Source organism: Artemia sp. Qi Xiang Cuo, chromosome 15 (genome assembly GCF_049724085.1).
Source record: "Artemia sp. Qi Xiang Cuo chromosome 15, ASM4972408v1, whole genome shotgun sequence".
NCBI classification, from domain to species: domain Eukaryota; kingdom Metazoa; phylum Arthropoda; class Branchiopoda; order Anostraca; family Artemiidae; genus Artemia; species Artemia sp. Qi Xiang Cuo.
In genome coordinates, this window is record NC_142808.1 from 4,015,927 (window position 1) to 4,030,507 (window position 14,581).

Below are 14,581 nucleotides of genomic sequence, written 5' to 3' on the forward strand. Positions count from 1 at the left end.
TGCTGCTAGATGGCATAAAAGTAAAATATGTATTGCTTGAACTACCCTTTTGTGTTGACAGATCAGTTATCTCTGCCGTATTGACAGCAGAGAAAGGATTGGTTAGGTAACAGAATGAGTCGGGGGGGGGGGGGGTCAGACTTCTCCTCAAGATTCAATTTCCCCTGTATTGACACCAAACAACGAATATAGGAGGTAAACAAAAAAGAGAATTAAAACAGTATCTTTGAAAATTCAACTATATGTGTGAGACTTATCATAATGACTGAGCTTTAGGTTCCAAGAGTCACTAAGTTCAGGAGGGGGAACAAAGTTGTTTAGCTTATTTTGTATTGTTGTGAGTTACCCGCCTATTTAGCAAATAGTTATTCTAAGCTAATTCTTATTATTGCACAATGAATATTAATTTTAAGTTTTATGAAAGAACCCACCTGAATCCATAATTTTGATAAAAAGGGACAAATATTGAGGACAAAAAGGGACAAATCGTTTATAAAAAGGGACAAATCTAACAAAGTTTCTGATTGAATGATGTTTTCACTAATGCTATAGATTGATTGACTCGGCCTTATAACTAAAAAGATGAGATAAGAGAAAAATTCAAAAACACGCAAAAGGAATTCTTTTAATGTGAATAATAGAAGCCCTCACCAAATTGGAGTAAAATTTAAAAACCTTGTAGTATTTAAAAAGAGATCATAGCTTTCTCAGGATCAGAATAGAGCTTAATAAAATAAATATACATTAATAAAAGGAAATAAAGCCCTAGCCAAATCAGAGTATATCCAAAAGGACTTTGCTTAGAGATTTAGTGTTCTAGTCAACCCCAGGTGTGAGTCCTCAAAAGGGAAGATAAGGCTTTAGCTAAAGCTAGAGCCGAAAGGAAGTCCCAAAGGTTTTAACTGACAAATCAGCCTAAAACACAAAAAAGGGATCTCAGTTTTAACACAGTGACAAAAAGGTTCAATAATACTATACTAGCTTTATATCTAAGGAAATTGAGGTGGTTGACACAAATAGTTAAAGAACAGTTACTTACCGAATAGTTCCTCTCCTTTCTAACTTAATCTTGACACATGACAACCCCTATTTTTCCTAGATTTTTATATTATATTTGATTTGGTTCTTAGCTTTGACTCGCTTTGCTACGACTTGTTCTATCCCATTATTTTATTCTAACTAATCCTAAAATTTCTGTTAAAATAGTAGCTATCTTACCTGTTTATCCCAAGTTTGTCTTTATATAATTTTGCAATACAAAGTTCCGTAATCTTACGACTTTCAAATTTATACTGTTATGGAACTGGACCAAATGTAAATGTCTTCTGATATTTACTGCTTGTTATTCTCTGAGACAAAGAACTGTCAATACAATTTATGACTTTTCAATTTATTACGATCTATATAGGGTTTGGACCTTTCGTTGATTATTACAAAGCGAAGACAAAAAAGGGATTTAAACTCTTACAGAAATTGAGCTACTCAAAAAGTGAATTTAATAAGCGCAAAGGGAGAAATCTTAATAAGGCATTCTTACAACTGCAGCGTTCATTTCAGTATAGGCCGACGGTTTATCAATAAACAGGGAACTGAGTGTAGCAATCGCGTCCAACTGCAAAGCTGGATTTGCGTAACTCTTCTTCTGTTTAGTATGTCAAGGCAGGAAAAATCGATTGGCTATCATGGAATGTCAATTCCACGGAATTTCCTTGTGGCAAACAATGAAGAAGAATGCCCTTTGCTTTGGCACATCTTTTTTTCTTAAAAAGGAGACTGTATTTCGTGATATCTGTTCAAGGTAACCGTCTCCAAGTATTTTAGGACGTTGTTAGAAAAAAAAAATTAAAGACCTAAATTAAACCATCGATGGGCAAACCTAAAGTCACATAATTTTTAAGACCATAAATCACTAAATCATTCAGTAATATATAACTATTATTAAAATCAGTTAAACCAAAAAAGAACTGAAATTACAATAAATAATCGAATAAAACTCAAAACGAGCAGATACTACCTTAAAGAGGAGTAGGACTAACGCTGTACTGCTTTATATTAAAATTTCAATTTCAATATGGCTCCTCGTTGAGTTTGATCTATGACTCACCATTGATGTGAAATTTTCACTTTATAGAAAAATGAAAAGACACTCCAAAAAGTATTTAGATAAAAGTTGGATTTGAGACAAATGGGCATTTGGACTTGTTGTTACATTTGACACAATAAATTGTTCACATTTCGTAACAGAATTTTACAGGGAAGAAAGAAAAGGTATATCTTCACCTTATCAAAGTTTGATACTCTAAAAAGCTTGGTTGCTGTTCTAACATACTCCATTACTGTCTTCATGTTACTAAAACGGATTTTTAAACCAACTTTGTTATAAAAAACAACCTCAAACCAGAGTTAAAATCAATTTGAGCTTCAAAACCGCTCCTCATTTAATTGGACCTATGGCCTACCATCGATGTAAAGTCTGCATGTTTTTAAATATCCAAAGTTATTCCAGAAAATCATTTGAATAAAATCTGGAGTTGAAATCTTTAAGCTTTTAAGGACAGTGTGATGTTAAAATTTCGTTTTATACAAATAAATCTAAAATTAAATATAAAAATTGAAATTAAAATTAAATGTTAATAAGAAAAAGTCTTATACGGTACCCATGGCCCGCTTGTAGGGGTAATTATGTAACGCCGTTTTTTTTTAGTAGGAACCCTAAACATCTGCGCCTTGTCTAGATTCTCCAACACTTTAATTTTGATAAAAAACTGCTTATAAAGAAAAATTCGATTTTTTCCCTTTTTATAAAATTATGTAGATTTTGCTTTACCTAAAAATTTTTAGTATCTGCTTTAAAGTTAACTGTTTCCGAATATCTGGAATAATCATAAAATTAAGTCCTTTTAATATAATTGTTGGCTTCTAGAGTTGGTTCTCCAGAGTTTCGGTTTCTATTGACTAGGGCCATTCGTTCCTTACACTTCATCACAGCAAACGGTTCGATTTATCTCTTTTATTTTGTTTAGAAATGTTTTATTTTGTTAATTTTGTTTGTTCATTTTGTTTTGTGTTAGTGTACTACTTATATGCTACCGGTTTTATGTTTGCTTTTGTTTTCTAGACGTCTTTTGGTTCGATGGAAACAGGTCCGTTCAAGTCAATCTGAAAAGTTTTCACTGAGAAACATTTATTTTGGGATTCCTTGCTCCAATCTATGTTCGGGTTTTGGAGTCTGCACAGCTGAGACTGACTGTCTGTGTGACCACGGGTTTTCAGGTAGGAACGTGCTGTGACAAGTAAATATGAAACTGCCAAGGGTAGTGGAAAAGAACTCTGATTTTGAATCAGTTACATGGAATTTTCACAACTATACTAATCTTGAAAAAGTACGAATAAATAGGAACTTAGTTCTTAGTAAAAACCATAACCACCATTAGAGAAAATTAGAAAAAAAATGCCAAATTAGAAAAAATGACATTTGCGTGAAAATCAACAAAGAAAACCTAAATTACATGACACCCAACGGCTTAAAAAGGCGTGGATTTCCTTTTAATGTGTAGTTGTATTTTGGAATCAACAGAGAGTTTTGAATGAAATTCTGCGAACCAAAAGCGTTGTCAAATTTAATTAATCTGATTTTCCTATTTATTTTCAGGGTTCAAAGTAGCAGCACATACAAAAATATGATAATACCTTTAAAAACTTGATAGTTTCGAAACAGCTCAATGAAAATTCTTAGAAAATTGGAATTTCTGCCCTTAATAGACCTAAGATGGGTCCAGGCGAGTGGGAGGGGGATATACTCATTTTGATGTCCTTGGTACTTTATATTCCCGAAGTCTCTGCTGTTCTGTTTTTATCCTCAATCAGCTGATTAAAGATACTTTGATGTCCATTCTCCCTAATGAATAATTTACTTCTAATGATTGTTGACCCTTATAATGGGACTGCCTCTAAATTCTAGAGCTTTGACAATTTATCTGACTATTGATAGTCATCACTTGGCCTTTACCTATTTTTTAGTTTCCCAGCTCCAATTAATCGAATTGCTGTAATGTCTTTGCATCTTTTGTACTTTTCAAAATTAAACACAAGTTCCCACCTGTATTTAGTTTATAAATGCTTCTTGATGGCTTTTCCTTCATAATATTTAGTAGCTTTGCTCAGATCTATCTAAATTTCAAACGTAAGTTTTGGTAAATTAAATCACTATATTATAAATTGTGTTGTAATTGATTTAAATATGCTGTAAATTAAATTACTAGCTACAGAGAAAGAACAATTCAAAGTGATCCAAATTTGTGAAAAGAATACATAAAAAATTTTTTCTCTGGATCTAAAGATGAGTTAAGATTCACAAGAATTCAGGTTGGTTACGTGATTTGCTTTTTAGTGGTAGCTGAACAGCCCGTCTTTTTCATGGGTATGGTGGAGATATATTTTCATTAATATCATCACATCACTTGCAAGAAAATATGGTGGATCTTAATAAATCTTTGTGGGAAATAAGAGCTAGTGTCTTAGCTATAACTTGAGCTAGTGTTTTAGCTATAACTTATTTTTTAGATCCAAACCCAATATGACATATTTAAGTGATGATATGGGATAGGCCCTGTAATTTTTGCTAGAACGTACTGCTGTAAAGATTGTCGGATTTATAAGATGTAGGCCTGCTTTGTAGGGGATTATTACCCGAAGTTACTTTCATGGATAAGTGATAAGGAACTGATTCTTAAATTCTCGTCATCCAGAAATAGATTAAAAGAGATTGTCTAATATCAATCAAACTTGGTTGGTAGTCAAAGTAAGTACCATAATTTTTCCCTTTTGGAGGAGGGGATTAATCCCTATTTTAACTTTTGAGGCGTTCTAAATTTATGTCATCGTGAAATATACAAGAACAGGCTGATGTATGTTGTCAAAACTTCAGGGAAAGTAAGATGAATGTTATACTTCTTCAGTTTGAGTAGGAGCCTGATCTGACCTGTTGGTAGGAATGAGTTCCCTACTTTCTTGTTATGAAAACATTTAAACGAAGGAGTTTTCATGTTTTAACTGAACTGAGTCGGAATTAAGATAAAATTTACGGTTACACTTTTTGAAACTCATTTTTCTCTCGAATATTCACAAATGACCCAGTCCATTGGTTAGTAGTTGGTCTTCATTTTTCTCTTGAATATTCACAAATGACCGAGTCCATTGATTAGTAGTTAGTCCTCATTTTTCTCTTGAATATTCACAAATGACCCAGTCCATTGATTAGTAATTGGTCCTCATTTTTCTCTTGATTATTCAAAAACGACCCAGTCCATTGATTAGTAGTTGGTCCTCATTTTTCTCTTAAATATTCACAAATGCCCCAGTCCATTGATTAGTAGTTGGTCCTCATGTTTCTCTTGAATATTCACAAATGACCCATTCCATTGATTAGTAGTTGGTCCTCATTTTTCTCTTGAATATCCACAAATACCCCAGTCCATTGATTAGTAGTTGGTCCTCATTTTTCTCTTGAATATTCACAAATGACCCATTCCATTGATTAGTAGTTGGTCATCATTTTTCTCTTGAATATTCACAACTGATCCAATCTATTGATTAGTAGTTGGTCCTCAAACTAATGTCATCGTAGTTCCAGAAAGATTTGTTGGGTCTTAACAAAGCGCGTGTGAAGTAAGACTTCATTTCAAAGGTATATAATTTGTAGTATATATTTTGGAGATAAGGTATAAATTTATACAAACTTATGTCATCGTAGTTTCAGAAAGAGTTGTGGGGTCTTAACAAAATTCGCGTGAAGTAAGACTTGATTTCCAAGGTATATATTTTGGAGGATAAGGTAAACATTTATACAAACTAATGTCATCGTAGTTTCAGAAATAGTTGTTGGGTCTTAAAAAAATTCGTGTGAAGTAAGACTTGATTTCTAAGGTATTTTGGAGTATAAATTATCGGAATATCGGAATAGAAAATCAGGCAAGTTTTCTCAGGCGTGTAACTTTTGATGGATAGGACCAAACTTGTTGGAACTTATATATTTGAAATGAGTTTCGGTTAATATTGAGCCGGGTCGCTCCTTACTTATAGTTCGTTACCACGAACTGTTTGAAAAACTAATTTTCAAACAGTGCCCATTTTGCAATAGAATATAAGAACGAATGGTCCCTTGGTCTGTATAAGGGTCATTAAGGAAGCATAACTAGGGCAATGCAGGGGGGTGGTTCGCTATGGAACAGGGTGGAGGGGCAACTGCTTCTTTCCCTCCCCGACTCTAGTTTCGGAACGACTCTAAAACAGAATTTTTTAGCGTCTATATAGTTGTGAGGATTTATTTTTTCAAAGTTTTGGTTGAAACAAACATTTTTTATGTGAGGAGAGTCATCCCCATTAACTCTTAAGTTTTATTAGGGCTTTATTGAAACTATTTTCGAGCGCAACGAATATACCTAGTGAGTAGCCTTGAATGTTTTATTTACTTACTGTCTTTCGATATTATTTCTTCAGAAAATATTTTCATTCACCAAATTCTTTTTCAACCGAAATTTGAACTAAAGCTTATAAAATTTAAAGCAAACATTGATCAATAAGCCTTTCTCTTCTTGAGACATCGTACAGAATACTTTTCATCCCATTCCTCTTACCCTAGTGTTCAGTTCAGTTCAGTTGAATTTGGGTTTTAATTTCAAAATCAAGAATATAAAAATGCACTTACCACAGCTGCTTGTGAAGTTAATGTACGTTTGGGCCCTTAGATAATAGATACGTTGGGCCCTTAGTTAAAGGGCCCTTAGGTAATAGATACTCTAAATTCAGCATGGCCTCCTGTCTTCTCAAATTTCTATCCCGAGCCGCCATGAATTACCAATGAATTACCAATAAATTTAATACGACTCTTCATCCGCACCCCTTGAAATGTCAAACAAAAATATAATAGATAATAATACCAAAATATTCAAAACATACTAATAAAATAAATAAAATTAAAATAAATGTTTAATGCTTTACATATTTTTTAACTTTATTTTTAAAGGAGCTGAAAGACCTACATGATTTCAGCTATTTTGGAAGTGCATTCCACTCCCTATACAGGAGAAAATTCTGACCTAACGGTCAGTGTAGGGGATACATAAATTTTTAATGAGGATCGAATATTTAAACTATGGATTTGTGAATTTATTGTACATAAACCTTTAAATAGTGATGGGAGTTTTCCTGAAAAATAATTGAAAAAAAAACAGTGCAACATATTCAGCAAAGTGATGCCCTTGATTGTCGGTTTGGTGCTGGGCCTAAAATTTGAAGTGTTTTATTTTGAAGTAATTTAACTCTCTGTAAGTGTGTCTTGAAAGTGAATTGCCACGATGTAGAACAATATTAAATGTGAGATTTAATAAGTTAATCGTAAGTCAGGATCAGTGCTTTTCTAGGGAATTGGTCACTGAGTTTTCTCAAGATTTCAAGGTTCCTTGAAAGCTTCGTCTTAACACTTGCTATGTAGTTTCCGAACGAGATATGTTCATCAATTAAGACCCCAAGGTATCAAACGTGTCCTTTTTCTGGTCTTCTGATATGTCTACGAGATGTTTAAGTGCCAATGATATTAGAAGGCAGCGAGTCTATACGGAAAAAAAAATTAAAAAAAACATGATTTGTCAACGTTGGTAATTAGACGATTTGTGTCCATCGACAAGAATATTTCTTCAAGAATGTCTTGTAGCTTGCTTTTGAGAGACTAAATGTTCCATTCAGAGCTTGTCATAAATGAATTTGCAAATGCGGTTAGTGCGTCGTTGGCTTCTACTATAGACTCCGGTACCATTTGGGGGTGACATAGTTTGCAGAAATAAGGCTCACGACTTGCAGCAATCAATATAGGCTGAAGATCATTTACATGAACGAGAAAGAATTGCAGTCCCAGTAAAGAGCCCTGTGACACCCCGCAGTTAACTATGACATTTTTGTACTGTTGTTTTCTGTGTAAATTTGACGATTTACTAGGTAAGACTAAAAACAATCTAGAACTTGGTCACAAACTGCAATATTATCCAGTTTTCCTAGTAGTATTTCGTGGCGCATGCCATCAAATACTTTCTTAATATCTAGAAACTCAGCTGCAGATAAAGCACCCGAATCTAGGATTCTGCTTACGAATAGACTTGGTGAAGTAAGGGCGTCTTCGGTTGAATGGCAAGCCAATAGCCTAAAATAGCCTTTGGCCTCCAAATTTTGATAAATCTGGTTTTTCGTTTGCGTTTCAAAGACTTTCGAGAAAACTGATAATATTGATATTGGTCTATAATTTGCTGTGTCTGTATGATATTTCCCTTTGTGAAGAGGGATTATCCTTGCCTTCTTTAACATTTCAGAAAAAATTCTTTTATCTAATGAAAGATTAACAAGGTAAGCTAGATACTTGGCAATGATTGTCACTACTGAGGTCGTAATGGTAGTCATAATGGTATGGTAGTCATAATGGTAATGGTAGTCATAATGGTCGTAATGGTAGTCATAGTATTCAGTATTTTAGCCTCAACTGTTAGGCAAAAATTGCTGTTTTGTTAGAAGACACGGCAGAATTGGTACTTTATCATAGTGTGATCTTGTTTTATTTAATTTCGTCACAGATCTTTCAATTTCTGTTCAAATGAGCCCTCTTTCGAGAATCTATTACTACTGATACGATATATTCATTACTTTGAAAGATTAAAAAACTCGAAATTATGACCATTCTTCTCCGGAAAAAGCGACAAATTTCGGAATTTTACAGACGTAAGCCCTAGGGTTCTCATACATGTTGAATTTTGATATGTCTTTTTTCAGCCAGCTAGAATTTCTTTGGGGGTATTTGACCCATTTTTCTAAAATAACATAAGTTTACTATATGCTAATAAACTTTGATGAAAGATTCAAAATTAATATATATATATATATATATATATATATATATATATATATATATATATATATATATATATATATATATATATATATATATATATATATATATATATATATATATATATATATATATATATATATATATATATATATATATATATATATATATATATATATATATATATATATATATATATATATATATATATATATATATATATATATATATATATATATATATATATATATATATATATATATATATATATATATATATATATATATATATATATATATATATATAAATATATTATATATTATAATATATATATATAATAATAATATATACATAAATATAATATATATATATATATATATTATATATACATATATATACCTCTTCGACTGGGTATATAATAATTTTTATCCGGTAGGATTTTGCTCTCTTCCGGCCTTTACTATGGATTGCACCAAAAAGTGACAGAAAACCCGCTTTGCTTTTGCGCAATCTTCTTTTGTTCTTTATATAGGGTAATACAAAATCACAAGTGTGACTGGATCCCTTCTTATTATTTCATGGACTTCAGGGCCATTAATTTTACATAGTCCCCTCCTCCCCATCTCCCACCCAAAAAATAGCAAACAAGTAGACGCGCATTTTAACCATTCTTTTCAGGAAACAAGATATTGTGTATTTTTTGAAAAGGTGCTTGAATGCTCTACAAGAGGGTTCTCTGATGTGCTGAAATAAGAGTGTATGTTTCCTCAAGATTACTCCATTTTTGGAGTTGGATGATATTTTTTCAGGCCAAGAAATATGGATTGGTAGCTTTAAACTTAATGAATTGATACATCTGGAATCACGATAAAAAAAAACTACCGACATATTGATACCAAAATCACCTCTTCTTTAGAGTTTTGGTTAATGCAATCACTGGTCGCTCTTTACCTGTAGTTTGTCACCTTTAAACTTTTTGAAAATTATGGTCACTTGAAATAACCCAATTAGTTTAATTTGGAACATTAATGAGAAAACATATACAGGCCTAATCATATTATATAGCTACGTTTTTTGGAGGGAAGGGGGCATAACGATAACGGCTTCCTAACTATTGTCCTTGGAACATTATTACAAAATTTTTCACACCTATGTCTGTATTCGAATTTATGCGTATCCAAAATATAAATGCCTCCTTTTTGCTCCTATTAAATTTGTTTTTTTTTAGGTTTCAGTTGCGAAACTAGTGGCATTGTTTACCCAGCCCCACTATTCCAAAATTTTGAAAACAATGAATTTAAGAAGATGTTTCCAACAATTCGTGGAGGGCATCTTTTCAAAAATGAGTTTGAAGGATACACAGAGTCTTGCTTGAATTTTTCCTTACCAGAGCCACGAATCCTGATTACAAAACCTATGAAAGCAATCGATTTGAGGTAATTTTATTTATTTAGAGTAAACAATCGTTTCCTGGAAAAATTTTGCACTGAAATTTTAAATAAGACATTAGAGCGAAGTATAAAAAACATGACAAAACTTAAGGCCGCCTGGGTTGAGACTCTGTAGACCTAAAATCTGGACTAAAATCTAAAATCTACATCTATATTTTTTCAATAGTAGAATTTTTGCTTGCTAAAAATTTCAATTACTAAAAACAGAAGTCAATACTATGTATAGAAGAAAAAAGGGTAAACATGTCCGTTGATGTATTACCTCCAAACCCCCAACATCCAAAAGTATACAATAGTAAAAATAAAGATCTTAGCTTTTGTTAGAAAATGTCAATGGATGCCATACCTCGATATAGTATCATATTATCATGTTTTATTGATTTTCAAAGGTTATTAGAGTGAAGGCGACATCCTGACTTCAAATTCACCGAACTTGGAACTGAAACCTTGAAATTAATGTTAGCCAATCAAACATTCGGAAATTGGCTCAAACATAAATTATTGAAAATATATTAAAGTTTTTTTCACAAGCTTGACTTGATTTTTTTTAATCATTAAAATAAGTTTTTCCAGAAAGTGATAGAGTAACTTATCAGAGGCAACGCTATAGCGTTGCCTATAGTAAAGGCCATACGGCTCCAATGTTTTATTATTTTTTATATTTTCCCAGAGGCACTTTTAATGGAAGGGGTGTTCGTATAGACTTCGGACGGTGCTCTTTCAATTTGAAATCGGAAGTTCTAGTGCCCTTTTTAAGATTCAAAAGTGATCGGAGGGCAACTAGCCCTCCACGCACTTTTTTCCCCAAATGCACCCAATAAAAATTATAAGATAGCTGTTAAATATTAAAAAAATATTTAAGAAAAGCTGTTAAATATAATTATAAGATAGCTGTTAAATAAAAATTGTTAAAGATAGCTCAAAGATCAGATAACAAAAACTCCAAAGTCGACACAACCCTCCAGGCCCAGGGGTAGGCGTAGTAAGTTATACCCTGTGGGCATATATGGTTCTTACAGAAGGGATTATCATATACTCCTCAGTGAGGGCTCATTTAATTGGAAATTGAAAGTTCTAGTTCACTTCTTAAGAGTCAAAAGAGATCCGAGGGGAACTATTCCCCCACGCTGTTTTTCCCCAAGCCCATCTCATCCAAATTTGAGACTTCCATTTTGTTAAAAAATAGTTCAAACGTTAGATAACAAAAAATCCGAATCGACACAAACCCCCATAGTCCAGGGGTAATTGTTTTAAGTTATGCCCCGAGGACATATAAGTTTTTTCTGTAATGGTTGGTCGTGTAAACTTCAAAGGTGGCTCGTGTAAACTTCAAAGGGGAGTGGAGGGAGCAAGAGGGAAGGGGGAGGAGGGGGAGGATGGGTAGAGTGTGACAATGTAAATTGTTTTCTTGACTTTTTTTCCTTACCTTCTTTTTTTTTTAAATAAGAATTTATTAATAATTATTATTGTTTTTATTTATTTTTGATTAAAGGGCAGTTAGAAGATACAGCCACCAATAGGATTTTTTTTAATCTTAATGTGGTTGTCTATTTATTTCTGATGTTTACTGAATGTTTTTTTTTTGTTAAAATAAAAGTGTCTATGTCTATGCCTATTTGTTTGGAAATTGAAAGTTTTAGTTGCGTTTTTTTGCATTAAAAGGGATCAGAGGACATCTACCACCCCCCTCCCTCCACACACACAAACCCTTGTTTATCAAAATGTATTTGATCAAAATTTTGAGATTGTCAGTTTGTTTGAAATAATCTAACGATCAGATAACAGAAAATTGGGGGTCAACATTAGACCCTCAGAGCCCGGGGTAGGGGTTGTAACTTATGCCCTGTGGGCATATAAACTCTTACGGAAGAAGTGGTCGTATAAATCACGGAGGTTTATAAAAGGAGAATTTTAGAATTGCTTACTTTTATTTTTTTTTCTTGTTATCAGCAGCAGCAAGAGTCCAGAAGGATTTTAGTGATTTACTAACATTAATTCACAGCCACCGAAAAGAAGAAACTGACGAGATAGAAAATGCCCCATAGATTAAAGGAGTCATGACATTACTGTTAAAAGAAAGTTTTTTACATTTTGAAAGGTTAAGAAACTTAACTGATGGCGTAAAGTTTAGATACTGCTTTCGAAAAGACAAAAAAGTCCTTTTTTCGTCCTTCTGATCAATAGAATATCATCCACATAAGCAAGATAAGGAATATTTATTGAATTAAGAAAGCAAGCAGAAGGGGTAGTATATACGATAGATAATATAGAGTCAGGTAATTAAAATGAGATGAAACAGTTAGTCTGGACTTGTCCGAGTTGAAGATTAGATGGGGACCTCAATTACTGATAAGGACAGTGTAAAGAATGAATATGTAGAACATTTTGATAATGTGTTGCACCGTAATGAAGTTCCGGGATGTTATTCTAAACGAATGAAACGGTTTTGACATTTTTGAAATAAAGATTTATTTTAAAAGGAGGGAGTAAGGGCAACATTTAAAGGGATTGAAAATTATTAACGCCTCAACTGCTGTAAGTTAATTTTTGAAGTTGAAAATTTGAACTTGGTTGCGAAAATTAAAAAAAAATCCTTGAAGATTAGGGATATAAATTTTAAGAAAAGGAGATTCCTAGTGATTTTTAGATAAATCTGTTTGAACCCATTTATGGGAAAACTGGTGATAGTGATTATAGTAATTACAGATCCACTAGCTTAAATGTTTTAAAAAAATGACTTTCTCGGTATTATGCTTAAAAGACTAAGAGGAACTGTAAATAAATTTTGAAGAAAAGTGTAGTTTTAGGGAGGGGAGAGGATGCGTTCAAGAAATATTTACTCTTATACTAATAATTAAGAAGATTCAGACCCCTCATTTTCAGTTTTATAGATTGTGAACAGGAATTGAGTTCAGCTAATAGAAGAGCTTTTCTAAAGGCTATATCCGTTTATGGTACGCCAGATAGGAGAATTAAAGTGATTGGTAGCATTTCCGAATATCTGCGACTAGGCTATGAAATGAGATTAGTAGTTGGTTAGGAGTAGAATCAAAATCTAAGCTGGGTTCTGTCGTATTCCCATTTACTTGAATTATTTTGACAGACTTGTTCCTGACGAGCAAGACTATGAGAGAATATGGTATCAAATGGGTATATCTCTAATGGGTATATCAAATATGGTATCAAACTCTTCCAGGGTTTGAGCGTGCTATATAACATTTTAGTTAAATTGATTAATTCTCAGAGGTCTTTTGATTTTACAGTCTAAGGATTGGTTTGAAAATTAAAGTTAAGAAGACTAAGCCCAAAAAAGTTTCCCAAAAAAAATTTCATTGAAGGAAATTAGAGGGGTCCTATTAGAAAGTCAGGCAATCAGAATTAAAGGAATATGTTAAATCAAACTTAATTCAACCTAACAGAAATTCCATTTTATAATAATGTGAAACTTGTAATAAAACATTCTACTACAAGAACTTAAATTGAATAATGAAGTCAAAGTTAAAACAAACCTTATTTACCACAAAAAAGAGCAGGGCTACCGCTCTGCTAAGGACAGGAGCATTATTTGTGCTTGCAATAGAAAGACTTTCTTCCGTAGATTTTGTCTTGATCGAACTTTTCTTGGTCCTAAAATTGTTGTTAAGGTATCATAATAACGTTAAATTTAAAAGCAGATTAATAAAGAAAAATTTAATCATCCTTACTAAGAATCGATAAGAACCTTATTTTTGTTCAAAAATTAAATATACTCGTTAAACCGATAATTGAAATGATCATTAAAATAAGATTTTGAATCATTAAAATATTTTTTTCCAGGAAGTGATAGAGTAACAGTTCAGAGGCAACGCTATAGCGTTGCCTATAGTAAAGGCCATACGGCTCCAATGTTTTATTTTTTTATATATTTTCCCAGAGGCACTTCATATGGAAGAGGTGTTCGTATAAACTTCGGACGGGGCTCTTTCAATTTGAAATCGGAAGTTCTAGTGCCCTTTTTAAGATTCAAAAGTGATCGGAGGGCATCTAACCCTCCACACGCCCCCACTTTCCCAAATTCACCCAATAAAAATTATAAGATAGCCATTTTGTTAAAAATAGTTCAAAGATAAGATAACAAAAACTCCGAAGTCGACACAGCCCTCCAGGCCCGAGGGTAGGCGTAGTAAGTTATGCCCTGGGGGCATATATGGTTCTTACGGAAGGGACTCTCGTATACACTTCAGAGAGGGCTCAATTAATT

At 32.8% G+C, this 14,581-nt stretch overlaps 1 protein-coding gene across 1 annotated transcript in view; it reads left to right on the forward strand.

Annotated features, from left to right (window-relative positions):
• Positions 1-14,581, forward strand: part of LOC148943246 (reelin-like) — a 292,228-nt gene that overhangs the window by 15,379 nt on the left and 262,268 nt on the right. The window contains exons 4-5 of the mRNA XM_089101783.1: positions 3,119-3,273; positions 10,119-10,326. Of these exons, the coding sequence (XP_088957909.1) occupies positions 3,119-3,273; positions 10,119-10,326 (363 nt within the window). The remainder of the gene's footprint in view (positions 1-3,118; positions 3,274-10,118; positions 10,327-14,581) is intronic.